Here is a 16,713-nt window from a genome sequence, read left to right as displayed (position 1 = left end):
CTACGTACCCAACGCAGACCGACTGCGGAAGCTGACACGACGTAGAGGAAGTAGTCGTACGTCTTCACGATCCAACCGATCAAGCACCGAAACTACGGCACCTCCGAGTTCGAGCACACGTTCAGCTCGATGACGATCTCCGGACTCCGATCCAGCAAAGTGTCGGGGAAGAGTTCCGTCAGCACGACGGCGTGGTGACGATCTTGATGACTACAGCAGCAGGGCTTCGCCTAAACTCCGCTACAGTATTATCGAGGAATATGGTGGCAGGGGGCACCGCACACGGCTAAGGAATAGATCACGTGGATCAACTTGTGTGTCTGGTGCCCCTGCCTCCGTATATAAAGTAAGGGGGGAGGCTGGCCGGCCAAGGGGCGCCAGGAGAGTCCTACTCCCTCTGGGAGTAGGATTCCCCCCCCCCCCAATCCTAGTTGGAATAGGATTCGCGGAGGGGGAAAAGAGGAGGAGGGGGCCGGCCACCTCTCCTAGTCCTAATAGGACTAGGGGAAGGGGGAGGCGCGCAGCCCATCTAGGGCAGCCCCTTCTCTTTTCCACTAAGGCCCACTATGGCCCATATAGCTCCCGGGGGGTTCCGGTAACCCTCCCGGTACTCTCGTAAAATCCCGATTTCACCCGGAACACTTCCGATGTCCAAACATAGGCTTCCAATATATCAATCTTTACGTCTCTACCATTTCGAGACTCCTCGTCATGTCCGTGATCACATACGGTACTCCGAACAACCTTCGGTACATCAAAATGCATAAAACTCATAATAACTGTCATCGTAACGTTAAGCGTGCGGACCCTACGGGTTCGAGAACAATGTAGACATGACCGAGACACGTCTCCGGTCAATAACCAATAGCAGGACCTGGATGCCCATATTAGCTCCTACATATTCTACGAAGATCTTTATCGGTCAGACCGCATAACAACATACGTTGTTCCCTTTGTCATCGGTATGTTATTTGCCCGAGATTCGATCGTCAGTATCCAATACCTAGTTCAATCTCGTTACCGGCAAGTCTTCTTTACTTGTTCCGTAATACATCATCTCACAACTAACATCTTAGTTATAATTCTTGCAAGGCTTATGTGATGTGCATTACCGAGAGGGCCCAGAGATACCTCTCCGACAATCGGAGTGACAAAACCTAATCTCGAAATACGCCAACCCAACATCTACCTTTGGAGACACCTGTAATGCTCCTTTATAATCACCCAGTTACCGTTGTGACGTTTGGTAGCACCCAAAGTGTTCCTCCGGCAAACGGGAGTTGCATAATCTCATAGTCATAGGAACATGTATAAGTCATGAAGAAAGCAATAGCAACATACTAAACGATCGGGTGCTAAGCTAATGGAATGGTCATGTCAATCAATCATTCAACTAATGATGTGACCTCGTTAATCAAATAACAACTCTGTTGTTCAGGAAACATAACCATCTTTGATTAACGGCTAGTCAAGTAGAGGCATACTAGTGACACTTTGTTTGTCTATGTATTCACACATGTATTATGTTTCCGGTTAATACAATTCTAGCATGAATAATAAACATTTATCATGATTATAAGGAAATAAATAATAACTTTATTATTGCCTCTAGGGCATATTTCCTTCATCATCTTTGATTAACGAGCTGGTCAAGTAGAGGCATACTAGTGACACTCTGTTGGTCTATGTATTCACACATGTATTATGTTTCCGGTTAATACAATTCTAGCATGAATAATAAACATTTATCATGATATAAGGAAATAAATAATAACTTTATTATTGCCTCTAGGGCATATTTCCTTCAGGAAGGTCCATACTCTTCGCGTCATCGGAGTGGTATCGATAGCAGTGTTCTTAGGCACTTCTCGACATCATGGGATTAGTTTTGATACCGGTGTCCTTAGGTGCTACTCAACATCATGTGTTGTGTAAGCAAGATTTCAGTTGTGTGGCTAGGTCGACATCAGGCCCTTGTTGTGTTTTGTTTTGTGATGATTGCTCGACATGTGGTGGCAGATTGGCATCATCGGTGACTTCAGTTAGATGGTAGTACGACCAAACGCGATCGCCTTCTCTCCCTCATCATGAAATGACTTTAATAACATTGAAAAAATATACATAGTTAGATAATATTAAAGAGGACTGTAAATGATGGTACAACGTACAAGGGGTACCTCGCATGGTAGGAAGTCGGCCTACCAGGACGTACGTGGTGTGGACTGCCGATAGTCCTCCTTCTAGAAAATTCATCAACTTGGCGAGCAAGGTGAGATCTATCCGAGCTCTTAGGTCAGTCGTAACTGACTATAACACCTATAAATCCCAGGCCTCATCCATGTTTCTAAGGCAAGGTAAAGGCTAGTTTAGAGGCATCCAAGCTCTAGATCTTGGGTTTTCATCCTGAAGAATAATTCTGAACAAACTCCTGGCAATGCCTCTAACAAGGGTATGATGTGGAACATCACCATTGTCAGGAACAACTAGTGTAGATAAGACCTAAGGGCCAGATCATTGTCAGCAATCACTAGTGTAGATAAGACCTAGAGCTTTCACTCCGGAGCTCTAGACCATGTGCTTAAAAGCACCACCAAACTAAAGTCACCCTGTATTGACGCCCCTGTTTTTATGAAGAAGTCACTGTTCCAAGCCAAAGCATCACGCCTTGACAACCATACACGTTCATATCCCTAATGTGGATACCATCACAAACATGACATATAATACCATTAAATATATGCCACATAATATCCTTTGTTGATGCTTCGACATTTGTCGCATCCTCACCAATGTTCCAACAACATTAGCAAATTGTGTAGTTTGAGGCCCAAAAGGTTGACCAATAGTGATGCAAATGGGCAGGCTACCGGGCAAATACCATAGTATCAATGTAGTGTTAATTTTATACACAAGTGATGAGTAAATTTTAATATAATGGACGAGTTCCGCAGGATGAAGCGGCACCCTGATTTCTCTTGAACTAGACTAGAAGCATGTCTTAATGATGCACCTTCATTCTTCTCAGAAGTAGGGAGATTAGCTAGCAATATCCAAAGAACCAATGGGACGATAACTGACATGGTTGATTTCGATGTATTTGGCAGCCATCGGTACGCATCTGGAGGCGGCGTCACACACTTGTCGCCATTGAAGTACACTCTTCCTGGAAAGGCCCATCCTGCCCGCAAGGTGAATGCCGACGGGTCCTTCAGGAATAGTAGCTCAAACTGAACATATTCATCAGGTCCAGCAGTCAAGAGGTAATCATTGCAGTGCCTGATGCCCCATAGCAGAGTGGTGTCATCTGCGATAAGAGGATTTCTCAATAGCCGAAAAAAATTCACACAAGAAATATCAAGTGTCCAGGGATGAGGTGCTCACGCATAAGTCCATAAGGGTTCAGAGCAAGCTGATAATGCTAGTCAAGCTGTTGAAATTATGCTGCTGAGCTATAAGGTTCTACTGCGAGTAATTCATCCGGTAGTTGAAGTTTGTCACTGTGATCTTGGCTCTCCAGTACACACTTACACCTTGTAGTTAGCCTTCACATGCCAATGAACTCTTATTGGGCACATATGAGTAGTGCATTGGACTAGAGGTGTCAAGCCATTCTTGTCTTGACCATTCATGACAGAACTAAGATAAGGTGAGTTTCCCCGAAAGGGTGCAGCATCCACTGTCAGATTGTTAGGGATAATATTTGAGAGTTAGAGATAAATATCTATTAGAGATATTAGAGATAAAATAGGTTTAAACAACCTTGCCTTGTACTCCAAGACTATCCCTCTCTCATGTGTTGTATATACAGATCAATAAAACACACAACAACACAAATAGCCATCATATAATTTCCACATGGTATAAGAGCCATTAGACTAACGTCATCGATCCTTGGTCACAATCACACCTTCCGCGGCGCGCCGCCCTGGAGAGATTAATCTCTTCTTCCCGGGGCGCTGCAACCGATCCATAGATTAGATTAGATCAATTTCAAAATTTTCAGTTTTATAGATTAGATCCAATTTAGCCACTAATAGATCCCAGGATCAGGGCTAATTCCTGTGAAAAGTTGTGCAGAATCGGCATCAGGTTAATGTACAGGGTTGTGCGTCCCTACGGCAACGCACGGGGCACGAGGTGGACATCCGCGTTGCTAAAGGCCAGTTCGTCTGCACCGACCAGGGACGACGACGTGCGCATGAGCTCTACATCGACAATCCGTCCAGCCGTGCGCCGCACGGCGGCAGTCCATCGCCAAGAGCCCGCGGCATTATCGACTCCATAGCCCATGCATGCATCGAGCAGCAAAAACACGGTCGTGTGCACATGCATACGTGTGTGGAAGCACTCGCCACAGGACTGACTCGCCATGATGAACATGCTCTCTCTGAACCGGTCAGCTTCGCTGATCGCAATTGCGTCGCCCCCGCGGGCGACCGACCGCACTTCCCCCTTCCTTCGCGAGCGCTCCCCTCTCTCCTCCATCTCCCCGCCACTGTAGCCGGCGCCCGCCATGGGCCTGGCCCGGGCGACGCTGGCGGCGGCGGCCCCTGGCCTTTCCCCTTTCAGGATTCCTCCAGCACGGGACGGAGCGGCTCTGAGCGGCCCCTGGCCTTTCCCCTTTCAGGGTTCCTCCAGCACGGGACGGAGCGGCTCTGAGCGGTGCCTTCAGGCGGCGGCGGTCCTGCGCGGCGGCGACCCCGCTGCGGGCGGTGGTGTCATCATTGGCAGTGGGGCAGCGCGGCATCACGGGCTAGCGACGCCTGCTTGGCCCAGATCTGGCTCTTCGGGCCCCATATGGGTCTGGGCGAGCCAGCGGCTGGCGTGGCGTCGGCGTGGCTCTCGGGAGGCAGTGGCGGTGCTTCGGGCTGGTGGTGGGTGGCGGCTCGGTTGCTAGTGTGCAGCAGCGCGGTGGTCGAGGTTTGCGGTCCTGTTATGGGCCCGGCCAGGCCTAGGTGGCCTGGTTTGCCTCGGCTGCAGCGACTAGTCGTCAATCCGCGTCCGTGCTGGAGGCAGTGGCCTTCAACGCGACGGCGGTTGAGGCCGTTCCCTTCTGATCGGCTTCGGCGCTTCAGTCTGTGCCAGCTGGGCGCTTCTTGCCTCTGCTCTCTTGACCTTGTGGTGTTGTTCGCAGCGGGATAGTGTGGATGGGTCCAAGACCGTGGTGGCGCGTGCTTGCGGGTGGCAAGATGGTGGCATGGCTTTGTTCTAGTGGGTGTCGGGGCATTGAGGTGTGGGAGAAATCCCTGTCGGTTCATCCGGCTCCGACCCGGTGACGCCGGTGGGTGCCACCATTCCTTCCTGAAGGGCGCCGGTGCTACCCTTCCCCCGGTCCCCTCTACGTGCTGGGGGAAACCCTAGGACTTGTCTGGGCAACAGCGTTGTTGATGTCGCATTCGTGTTGTCTGGTATGCGGTGGTCCGGTGCCATGGCGACTGGTGGGACGTAGATGGAGGGCACAGCGGTGGCGGACCATCCGTGCTTGTCGAGCTAGCTGCCGTTGTTGGCATTTTTCTTCTTCTTCTTTCTTTTAGGCTTGATGTGTCGTTCGTCCCGGCAGCTACCTTGTGATCGATTGTTCGTGCTTTATAATATAAAGTGCGGGGAATCCTATTTCGTCATGAACATGCATACGAGCATGGCATGAGTTCTGGACTCCAGCCACGACTCTTCTGCAGGGTCGACCGGCAACGCGGACGCCGGACTGCCGTGCATACGTGCATGGCATGAGCCGTGGACTCCAGCCACGGCCCTTCTGCAGGGTCGACCGGCGTTGTGCGGACACGCGCGTCCGATCACGGGAGGGCGTCGCTCTCATGTAGAGATTTCGATCCGATCTACAGTGGTCCTCAGGCTTATGCGCCAGAGTCCGTTCCACAAGATCCGCAGCTACCCCAAACGTACATGGCGGCTACACGTCCGACTTCACCAGGCCGAGGCAGGACCAAGGCCAACAACAATTCTTCACCGAGCCGAACGACTACACCGACCGATCTGCACCACACCAAACCGATCTACACCGACCCGCGCCACAGCACCGAGCCGTATGACTACATCGCCCAAGAAAAGAAAAAACTTGGTCGAATACATCTACGAGAAGCTAGCACCACATGCACCATCCACATGCTAGGCCAGTGTGGAAAGCTATGCAATTCTTCGTCGACTTGTCCAGCGCGACACAGTATCGACACTTCATCTCCACGAGAGACGCCTTGAAGCGACACATTATCGTCGGCACGCCACTGCGACGCCATCGCTGACACTTATCGCCAAGGTCTTCATCACCATCATCGTCAACACACCGCCGTCACCCCGTACACAAGATGGACACCTAGCGTCCTCTTACAGACTTTTCTGCAAGACACGACCATGACGATGGCAATGACCGCGTCACGACGATGGCATCGACCGCGTCATCCACGACTGCATCGACACGGCGTCACTATAGTGACGTCCCCTACACGGCCACACGGCTCTGGCAAAACCAATGTGTGCTCGGTGGGTTTCCTTCGGTCTTGGCAAAACCGGTGGACTCATCGCCGATGGCACCTTCTGACATCCGCAAGGTGCATCGTCCATGACTGTAGCTCCGTCATCTATAACATAGCGCATTTTTTCCGCCTAAGGCTTTGTGCGGCTCTATCATCCATGATGACTACACCATCGACCATGATTTTCTCGACCACTACTACATCACCATGATCATCTACTTTGACATTGACATTAATGACTTGGTCTATAGCAACTCATCAACAACAACTCCAGTCAACAGCGTCTGTGACTGCGGGAGAGAATAGAGGATAGGCAAGGAAGGCACCAGAAGATGACGCGGTCACCGCCCTAGGTGCCGACGCAGTTGATGATGGCGCATCGAAGAAGAAGCAGACAGAAGCACAAGACTTCAAGTTCAGTCGCAGTCGTTCGCTTCACTCTAGATACGACTAGGGGGGATGTTAGAGATAATATTGGAGAGTAAAATATAAATATCTATTAGAGATATTAGAGATAAAATAGGTTTAAAAAAACCTTGTCTTGTACTTCAAGCCCACACCTCTCTCATGTACTCTATGTATACCCCTACGAGGGTCAGATCAATACAACACACAAGAACATAAATAGCCATCATATAATTTCCACACAGATAACTAAACAATAAGTTGGCTCTTCATTCTACTTTATTATTTGGGCTATGTCAAATGTAACTTACTCTACACAGGTTCCTGGTTTTGTACTGTTATCTTGGCAGCCACATGAGCATTTGGGGCAGGTAACAAGCGTGTCGCTGTAAAACGCTGAGCGGGATAAACAGCAAGTAGGAGACCTCAGAGTGCGGAACTTTGAGTAGGTACTGTCACAGTCCAGGACTGCAAAATAAAACAAACAGTCAGATATGCATGCTTGTTACGGGATATTCTTTCCATGCATCAAGATATTAGACAATGGTTTACTGTGGGCTTGAGTTTTTCCCCTTCCATCTGGTGTAGTGAACTTTGTAGTTCATCGAACTTGGTTGCGGGTCCAGAGGTATACCCTGGACCAGGGGCCTTCGGAGTGAAATTCGTAGGCAACTCCAGCGTCTTGGTTGTGGTCCTTGATCGACCAACTGAAACTTCAAAGGAGGCCACAACATTAGGAGGGTCCTATGCCAGTGAGTTGAGGACTCCAATATTTGCTCACACAATGGCAAAGGGATTTGTAGAATTACCAATCTCTAGTCTTACACAGTTCAAAAAAAGAAAGCTCTGGTCTTACAGAGGTAGGGAAAAGAAGAGAGGACATTTGGTTGCTAGCAGTGGCAGAGCTTCATGGGGGGCAAAGGGGGCCATTGCCCCCCACCCTCCCTACTCTAGAAAAACTATCCCTAATTATTAGGTTTGAATATCAATTATTTCTCAGAGTTCATTCATAATTTATGTTCTTCGCCCCCTCAACTCTGATAAGCCCCCTCAAGATTCGTATCAAGCTCCACCATTGGTTGCTAGGTTTATAGCAGGCCTAAAAAACAACTAGAGCGAAGAATGTTGTTGACCTGATGAAACAAGAAGACAAGCCAGGGCAAACAGGTGCAATGCAGGAGACATGGTTCTCGTGCTCAATAACGGGATTCGTGATGAAGAAGCAAGAACACGGGAGGAACTTGTTTTTTTTTTAAACAGAGGCAAAAGACTACTCTCGCAGCATGATGATGCTTAGATGCCTAGCCCCCGCGGTGAGCCACGTCTTGGCCTCCTCATAGATGAGTTTTAGAATGTAGTATGGCAGCGTCGATTTCTTCCGAAAGACTAGCGTTTCTCTCATTCTAGATGACCCAACATACAAGCATGGTAAGTGAGGCCATGGCCTTCCTATTTGCTGTATTTGGTTTTGAACTTGTGAACAGAGACATCCGGGAGGAAGAGAACGAGGAGGGGAAAGTTGTGGGCTGAGGACTTTGCCACTTTAGGCGTTGGGGATTAAATCGTTCATACTCTAGTCGGGATTAAATCGTTCATACTGCAGGGTTAAAATGCGTTGCTCCCGGTAAAAACGAGTAGGTGTTCATACTCTAGGGTTCGATACTTCGATTGCCATATTACACTAAAACAGAAGTGCTCAGTGAACATGCCGAGGAACCCGAGATATCGTCGTCCACAAGTTTAAGGCAGAGGACCATCAGGCACTTACAAAAAGACAGCCATGTAATGACAAACTGAAGAATTCTTTTCAGTCCAACAGCATGCGCATCGATTGCCAAGTTTAGTTTTGACAATAGGGTCGGACGGTCTTCTTTACTCCAGTGTTCCGACATGCATGGCGTATTCTGTAATGAATGATTGTAAGCACATTTTAAGCTGATTAATATATGAGGTTGTTTTTTTATATAAAAAACAGCATGCACATCGACGTCCTCCCTTCCCTTGTTCTTGGTCTTGCTTTATTTCCACGAGCGGCAGGGTGGACGGACGACAGCATAAGAAGCTGTGTTGTCCACCGCACAACGAAGAGGAGGAGACGAGGTGGCAGGGAGGAGAGAGAGGAAGTGTGACAAGATATTTTCTAGGCCTCACTTCATCGCCCGAACGACGCGCATCTTAGTAACCGTAACAAGTAATTGATTCACCGGATCTTAGATAATGAGGCCCATTTGGCAGCTACTCCTGAAAGAAATGTGAATTAAAAAAGAGTGAACGGTTCACCACGCGCCTGCAGCCAAAATGGAGCCACAGGAAAAGAATCGAGCGGCCGAACGAGCGTAGCGCACCAGGATGCATCCGGATGGTGGGTAGTCTAGCCAGATTTATAGGTTAGATGAGGTTTTGAGTTTTCCGGAATTCTCCCTTGGATCGACACGCACAAGCTTATACTAAACGACTAAAATCCAAGCGAACCAATCTGTAGTTGGATGATTAGAGAGACAGTGGTATCCCTAGCTGACCGGGGTTCAAGTCTTGGTACTCGCATTATTTTTAGATTTATTTTAGGATTTTCGACGATACGTTTTCAGTGGGAGGAGACGTTTATGTCGACGACGAGGCGCCTACGGTGACTTCGTAAATTTTAAGATGACATGTTGGCTCTGTATCTCGGAGGTACTCATAGAGGTAGGATATGTGTGTGCGTTCATAGAGAGAGTGTATGCGTGTATGTATGAACGCTTGTATTTGTACTTATATGCTAAAAAAATGACTAAAAATCCACGCATGGAACGACCGATATGTTGGCTAAATTCCGTATGTGGAACACGTCCAGCTTGAACCACTTTTGACTAAATAAATTCCTATGTCCATGGAACGCCTTGCTTGAACGACTTTGGACTAAATTCCGTATGTGGAACGTCTGGGTAAAGCAACAGAATTTCTATGGCCAAGATCTACTAAAATCTACTGCTAGATTTGAAAGAAAATTCAAGAGTCCGATGATTACAGCTTGACAACGGAGTCCCATGACCGAGGCAATCTGTTGGGAGTATAACCAGCTAGCATTCTCATCGGTCGATATAAACCCAGAGCGCCAGTGTACTACCAGACACCGCTAGCAAAAGCTAGCAAAGCTACTACTAGAACGAACAGTGACATGGAGCTGGTATTCTCTGATGAAGCGCTGGCCATTGTCGTCCCCATAGCTGCCTACTGGGTCTACTCCGGCATGTACATGGCGCTTGGACACTCCATGGACGAGTACAGGCTACACCCAAGGGAGGAGGAGCGCAGCAAGAACCTCGTGCCCAAGCGCGACGTCGTCAAGGGCGTCCTCCTCCAGCAGCTCCTGCAGGCCGCCGTCGCCGCCGCCATTTTCACGGTATGTGAGAACTCTGCACACATGAAAGCACCTGCAGACATTCATAACATATAGTGTACGTACGTACGCACAGCTTGGAGGCGAAAGCACCGCGACGGCCGCCGGCGAAGCACCGCAGCGGACGACCTGGGCAACGTGCCTGACGGTAGCGATGCAGATCGCGGTGGGCATGGCCGTGCTGGACGGGTGGCAGTACGCGTGGCACCGATGCATGCACCTCAACAAGTTCTTGTACCGGCACGTCCACTCGTGGCACCACCGCCTGGTCGTGCCCTACGCCTTCGGCGCGCAGTACAACCACCCCGTGGAGGGCCTCCTCCTCGACACCGTCGGCGGGGCGCTCGCCTTCCTCGCCTCCGGTATGTCGCCCCGTGTCTCCATCTTCTTCTTCACGCTCTGTACCGTCAAGGGCGTGGACGACCACTGCGGCCTGTGGCTGCCGGGGAACGTGTTCCGCCTCTGCTTCTGGAACAACACGGCGTACCACGACGTCCACCATCAGCCTCGCGCTGGCAGATACAACTTCTCGCAGCCCTTCTTTGTGACATGGGACAAGGTGTTTGGGACGCACATGCCCTATGTGGTCGAGCACAGGCCCCAAGGAGGCCTCCACGTGCGGCCCATGGAAGCCCTTAGCTAAGCATATTGTGTTTCCAGATATGACTGTATGTCAAAAAAGTATTTATCCTTCCCTCATGCAACCAGGATGCTACTATACATCAGAAATTGATATCCCAAAAAAAGTTCATATATATAGGAGCATGTGCATTTCCTGTCGGCGGTGGTTTGTAATATCTGTCATTCGAGGATCTAAGCAATTTCTTCTTGATCAAAATGGCATGCTTCAAGGCCTGGCAGTGAAAAGAATCGATACATTTCAATCGCAATAAGCTGCATCAAAACTAACACCTTGATTTTCTGTACAACATGCAGCACCACATCAGACTAGATAGTAAAGCTTCATCTTCTGCGAGCTTCTATTTGGAGATCTGTCTTTACAAAAGTTAGAAAACATCTGCTTCGTTTGTGCTAACCGGATTTTAAAAAAAAGTACTAGGCTAATATTCATAGGCAAGTTGTGTCATGTGTGAAACTCTGGCATGCAGCAGAAAGAAATCAGTGTTGCAATTCAGATTACCTTGTCGGCTTGTCGCTACATGAATGTAGAACATGTTATTTATATGTTTTTAAGAGTGTACCCCAGATCCGAGTATATAAGATCGAGAGAAAGAATGAAATCTCAGGAGCATCTATCTGAAGGAAACCATCGTTTATACGAAATTGGTGTATTCCATTAAATCGAAAGAGTTCTTTTCTTTTTTTGAAAAACGAAAGATCACAGTAAGAAAGCAGAGAAGTAAATAAGAGAAGATGCAGACCAAGAAACATAAATATGTGATCAGACAGTATCAAAACATGTTCCAGGTTGGAAGGCAAGTCCAGTAAATCTTTGTTGTTCAGCATACAGGATTAATACCCAACCAAACTATTAGCTGAATGCAGTACAATATAGAGATTACATCTATTTTTGTAAGGGATACTAAATAGTAAACACACCAGTTGACAAGGCATGCTCAAGACCAGGCAAAACTCCACGATGAGAGCAAAGATGATGGTTCACTCGCTGACACCATACACCAAACTGGGTAGCACCCAGAAGCTCTCCAGCTGCTTGCTTTTGCGTCCGAGAATGTATGAAATGGGATGGGATCTCCTGGACATTAACTGACCAAGCTCTACCTCAATCCAAGGTTCGTTGGAATCTTTGGATCTGCTCGGAACGTAAATGAAATTACTCTTCCCGCCCCATCTTTCAGGGTTCAAGCAAGAAAATGTAGAGGTCCTCCTATCAAGGCTAAGAAAGAGAGCCCAATTTCCCAACTTCTTCATCTTCGCCCACTTAGCGGGTCTGACTGATAAGTCCAGGCGGTAGGCTTGAAAGCAGAATTTGAGATCATGTATTGAGAGGTCAACCTTGAGAAGCATGTCACCACAGACCACCAACCATGGTTTTTTAAGCAAGCCAGCGAACATGTCCTCTCCCCACACAACTGGTAGTTCCGGCATGCTAAGCTGAGGTGCCAAGGAAATGGTATTGAGCTTTATAAGAGAGTCCATGGCCAACATCTGACCTTTCAAGGACACAATTTGATGAATGCGTCCAGCAACGAGAGGGTGCACCGTCCAGGTCTTTGTTCCAACTTGCCACCGGAACATATACTTTCTCGAGAAAAGGAGGAGGCACGAGTTGGGCGAACTGAGAGGAGCCGTAATGACGCCATAGTAGATTTTAGAGTTGTCACTGCGTCGAAATTTACGGGGCTTCACCATAGTACTAGTGTACACATCGACAAGGAAGCATTGTTCCTCACAGTACAAGATCAAATACCCATCTGAGCAGCCCAAATAGCGCACATAATATGGAGTATGTCGGGGTGCTGAACAACGAAGGGATAAATTTGTCTTCGCAGGATCACGAAGCTGCCATTTGTAGTTAGATAAAGGGTTGTAGCAGGAATTGGAGTCGCCCATATGCCGACGAGTATAATGAAGGCCTGTGTTGACAAAGAGAGGTGGGAAGGAGAAGTGATATATGGGTGGGAAGGAAGAAATTGTAGCACGCCAAGAGCGGCAGGTGCTATTAACAGCAAGGAAGTCATGGAATGAGCTAAAGAGGACAATGATTAGGTGAAGCAGGCTGTCCGCAAGATCTGCCCAAACTTGTCGTCCAGATGAGTCTGAGTCGTTTGAGCCCAAGCCATGGCAAAAAAAAAAAATAGATGGCTTCTCTACAACGGCAACTTCTCTGTCATACAGAAAATTTGAAAAGAAAGATCAGAATCAAGAAATCCAAGATCAGACTAGTGTTTTAAATAGCGGGCTATAGCATATAGCGGCAACCTTTAAAAAAAGCTATAGCGGGCTATAGCAAGGCTATAGCGGCAAATTGTACATGAAATCATTTAGCGGCAACATGCTCAAACAGCTATAGCAGAGCTATAGCGGGGCTATAGCCGGCTATTTAAAACTATGAATCAGAGACATAACTACTACATTACTACAGACTAAGGCAAACAAAGATGCTCATCTTAGTGAGCATCAACTTTTTCCGCAATAAGATGTATACAAGCTACAATAAGCTACAGCAAAACCAGGGCCGGCCCATAGGCCGGGGCAACGGGGCGACCGCCCTGGCCCCTGGGAGGTAGGGGACCCGGCCCATGTATTAGTATAGTATATGTATTAGGAAAAAAATATGAAAGAATCAATCGCTTCGCTAGGCTGCTGCATGTCTCCAGTCTCCTCGGCTCCTCCCCAAATTCTCCACCCCGGAGAACAGCGCCGCCGCTCCCACGTACTTCCAGATTTGAGGCTCCACTCCCGTGCATCCATTAATGGAGTTCAACGGTGCTATTCCCTTCCTCAATCATCTCTCTCAGCATCCTCAACGCTCCCCACAAAGTAGACGTTTGAGCCATCACCGGATCAGAGATGGTACATCCACCTCCTTCCCCTAATCATGTACTCTTTTGATTCGCTGTTAAATAGCCCGGCTCTCCGCCTACGATTGCTCCATTTGACATCTCCAATTCTTCTCTTCCTAGTTCCTACTCTTCTGTTGCCTGTTCTTCAAAGCTTCATTGGATCCAGGGATGAGAAGATGGGACCGGGAACGAGTGTTGCAGCCTTGCAGATCTGGGAAGCTACATCGACAATTCGACATCAAGCCATGCATATGCCCATATTCAGGTGCTTTTGTTTCCTGTATTGGCTGTTTTTCTATGATTGTTTGGTGACTTGTCTTCTAAAAAATGTTTATCAGTGAGAAAAGGAAGTGAAAAAATTAGCGAGATACTAGTTGGATCTCAGAAAGGTTCAATTGACATTTTTTTTAGAACCGGTAGTTTTTCGAAGAACTTAAAGTGTTCAGAAGTATATTTGGCTTCTTGGCTCAAAAGACTTGAAGTTATTGAATGATATTAAATTACGCAAATGTTGTGCTAAATTTGTAGAAACACTTTCTGATAGTTATGCTGAATTAGATGATCTCTTCTCGAAATTACAACTACGGCAAATGACTTCAACAGAATCTGATGTGCCATTGCGTGCTATGGAGATTTTTGAGTTTGTTGGAGACATTGACAAGGTTTTCATACTTAGAAGAGCGAGATGATGGTCTCTTTGTGGCACTTAGATGAGCGATCTTTTGTAGAACTATATTTTTTCCATACTATTATGATGTAGTTCTCTGGACCGTTACAAATAAATAATCTGTGGTATGTGTTTTTTAGTTCAAAGACCATCATATGCTACGTACTGAATTGCTTTCGAAATACAATATATTCTGAATTTTTATTTGTCCATAAGGGCCCCGTTTTGTCGTCTTGCCTCAGGGCCCCAAATATGTATGGACCGGCCCTGAGCAAAACAACCAACAACTTCATGAGTACAACAGCATAATATGTGCATATCTCTAGTTCACCCAACAGGGGGAGATTCATAATTTACTGACTTGAGCATCAGAGCATCTCCAACAGCCGCGCTATATAAGCGCCGTGCCCGAAATTTGTAGTTTTTAGCGCGCGCGCAACCGCTAAGCGAGCTCCAGCGGAGGCTCAATAACCGCGCGCGGGGCATAAATAGTTCAGCGCGCAGTCCGAAACACCATCGCGCGCCGTTTATTTGGTGCACACGCTTCCGCGCCGCACACTCGAGCGCTCGTGCCGAACTCTCTCCGCCGCGCCACTTTTACCCCGCCCGTGCCGCCGCCGGCGAATTGGCCCATGGACGGCCGCGCCAGCACCCCCTCATCGCTTCCTACACCCGCGACCCCTCCACCGCTGCCGCCGCAAGCCCTTGCGCGGGGAGCTTTGGCTTCGCCTCCGCCGGTGCTCCTCCAAGCACCGGTATCGTTTGTTTGAACTTTTGTCATGAACTTCATTCGGATTTTGAACTTGGTTGGATTATGTTGTCGCCAGAAATTTGAACTTTTATGTCATGAACTTGTTTGGGTGATTTTAAACTATGCCATGTCTTTGTTTTCATGTTTCAAATATCATCATCGTCTCCAAAACGCACATATGGCAAGCGCCGGCTGCTCGTGTGCGCTACAGTTTAGTGCGTCTGTTGGAGCGGATCGCGCGCGCTAAATTTTGCAGCGGCCGCTGGAGCAAGCGCTCCTCGCCGCGTAAAAAGTCACGAACAGCGCGCTGCAAATGCTTTTTTAACACGCCGCACGTTGCGCGGTTGTTGGAGATGCTCTCAGTATTGTCGAAAAAAAATAGCATACCAAGTAGTGAGAGTATCATACTCGCAACAAATCTTTTCATCGCATAATTATTGGTTTTGGTCGACCCCTCCTTCTGCACATAATTTTTGGTAACTAGCTATCCAATTTCCAAGTGTTTTTGAGATCGAGAACACCAAGCACCAGCAAAATTCTTTCGGAAAAATACTAGCAAAATTCTTTCGGGTCAGATGAACAGGAGGTCCAATCGCACAATTCGACTACATAATTTCGGGGCATGCCGGGCAGCATCGATCATTCATGGCCGCCATCAACCACCAGATCACGAACTTGCATCAGGAAGAGGAGAAACACAGGGTTAGGGTTCTGCAGACCTAGGGGGCAGAGCGGCGGGCGCCGGCGGCGGCGAGAGCATTGTCTCCAGTGGCTCTGGGTTTCCGGTCCTGAAAAACTCAAGCCAGTCTATGTCCGCGTTTCCCCATCGGATGCGCCGCGACGAAAGGACGGACGGAGAAGGAATCCGCGGCGCCGGAGATGCCGATGTGTACGCGGGCCCGGTTTTTTTCCGGCTGAAACGAGCCTGCTTGGCCCGGCCCATCACAGCCCAGCTTACCCGTGTGCTTTCAGTAGTAGTTCGGCCAAAAAATTTGTTCAGAGGATTAGTGTAAAATTCTCTGAAAAATCATAGAGTGGCGATTTTCTTTTCCTCGTTATATCACATAATTAAAGACATGCATGCACACAAGACGAAATCACTGACCTTCTCGGCGATCTTTGTCACAAACTAAACTCGATATGAAAGTATTTCACGATCTGACCCTTTTAAAAACGTCATAGACCTCGGCGTTTAAAAACGCCGAGGTATCTCGCGTTGCTTCTCCATAAGGAAACGCCAACCGCTTGACGTTTCTGTCCTATATGGAAACGACATTGCCTTTGGCGTTTCATATGTGGCAACAGGTGATGGTCTGGACTGGAGGGATGGAGGATGGGATTGAGCAGCGGCAGCAGGTGATCGTCTGGCCGGCCCAGCTCAGGCCGTCGTCGTCGTGGCGCGCGGCGGCAGCTTTTCTCCTTGCCCGGCCGCACTGTCGCTGACACCGCGCACGCTAGCTCCATCTCGCATGCATGCAGCCAGCTGCCAGTTGCGTACGTCTATGGATAGAGCTAGATGCCGTGGCTGGCTG

General features: G+C 48.3%; 2 protein-coding genes and 1 pseudogene across 2 annotated transcripts in view; 1 reads left to right on the top strand and 2 right to left on the bottom strand.

Moving 5' to 3' along the window:
* Positions 1 to 2,885: 2,885 nt before the first annotated feature.
* On the bottom strand, positions 2,886 to 8,386 carry LOC125518292 (annotated as a pseudogene).
* A 1,667-nt stretch (positions 8,387 to 10,053) lies between these two features.
* Positions 10,054 to 10,918, top strand: LOC125525590 (sphinganine C4-monooxygenase 2-like). The gene is made up of 3 exons (XM_048690598.1): positions 10,054 to 10,278; positions 10,352 to 10,726; positions 10,781 to 10,918. The coding sequence occupies exons 1-3, from the start codon at positions 10,054 to 10,056 to the stop codon at positions 10,916 to 10,918; spliced, it is 738 nt and encodes a 245-aa protein (XP_048546555.1).
* A 977-nt stretch (positions 10,919 to 11,895) lies between these two features.
* Positions 11,896 to 16,713, bottom strand: part of LOC125518291 — a 15,378-nt gene continuing 10,560 nt past the window's right edge. Inside the window, exons 3-4 of the mRNA XM_048683180.1 lie at positions 13,075 to 13,084; positions 11,896 to 12,989 (exon numbers count right to left, since the gene is read on the bottom strand). Coding sequence (XP_048539137.1) covers positions 11,896 to 12,989; positions 13,075 to 13,084 — 1,104 coding nt within the window. The remainder of the gene's footprint in view (positions 12,990 to 13,074; positions 13,085 to 16,713) is intronic.

The sequence above is a fragment of the Triticum urartu genome, chromosome 7 (genome assembly GCF_003073215.2).
Source record: "Triticum urartu cultivar G1812 chromosome 7, Tu2.1, whole genome shotgun sequence".
In the NCBI taxonomy this organism is placed as follows: domain Eukaryota; kingdom Viridiplantae; phylum Streptophyta; class Magnoliopsida; order Poales; family Poaceae; genus Triticum; species Triticum urartu.
This window is presented reverse-complemented; position numbering and strand designations above follow the sequence as displayed.

What these genes read in the sequence shown, in the direction of transcription:
- LOC125525590 (XM_048690598.1), top strand. Translation starts at nt 10,054, where the DNA reads ATGGAGCTGGTATTCTCTGATGAAGCGCTGGCCATTGTCGTCCCCATA. An exon ending in TCGCCGCCGCCATTTTCACG is followed by an intron (nt 10,279 to 10,351) that starts GTATGTGAGAAC and finishes ACGTACGCACAG; the next exon opens with CTTGGAGGCGAAAGCACCGC. An exon ending in GCCTGTGGCTGCCGGGGAAC is followed by an intron (nt 10,727 to 10,780) that starts GTGTTCCGCCTC and finishes GTCCACCATCAG; the next exon opens with CCTCGCGCTGGCAGATACAA.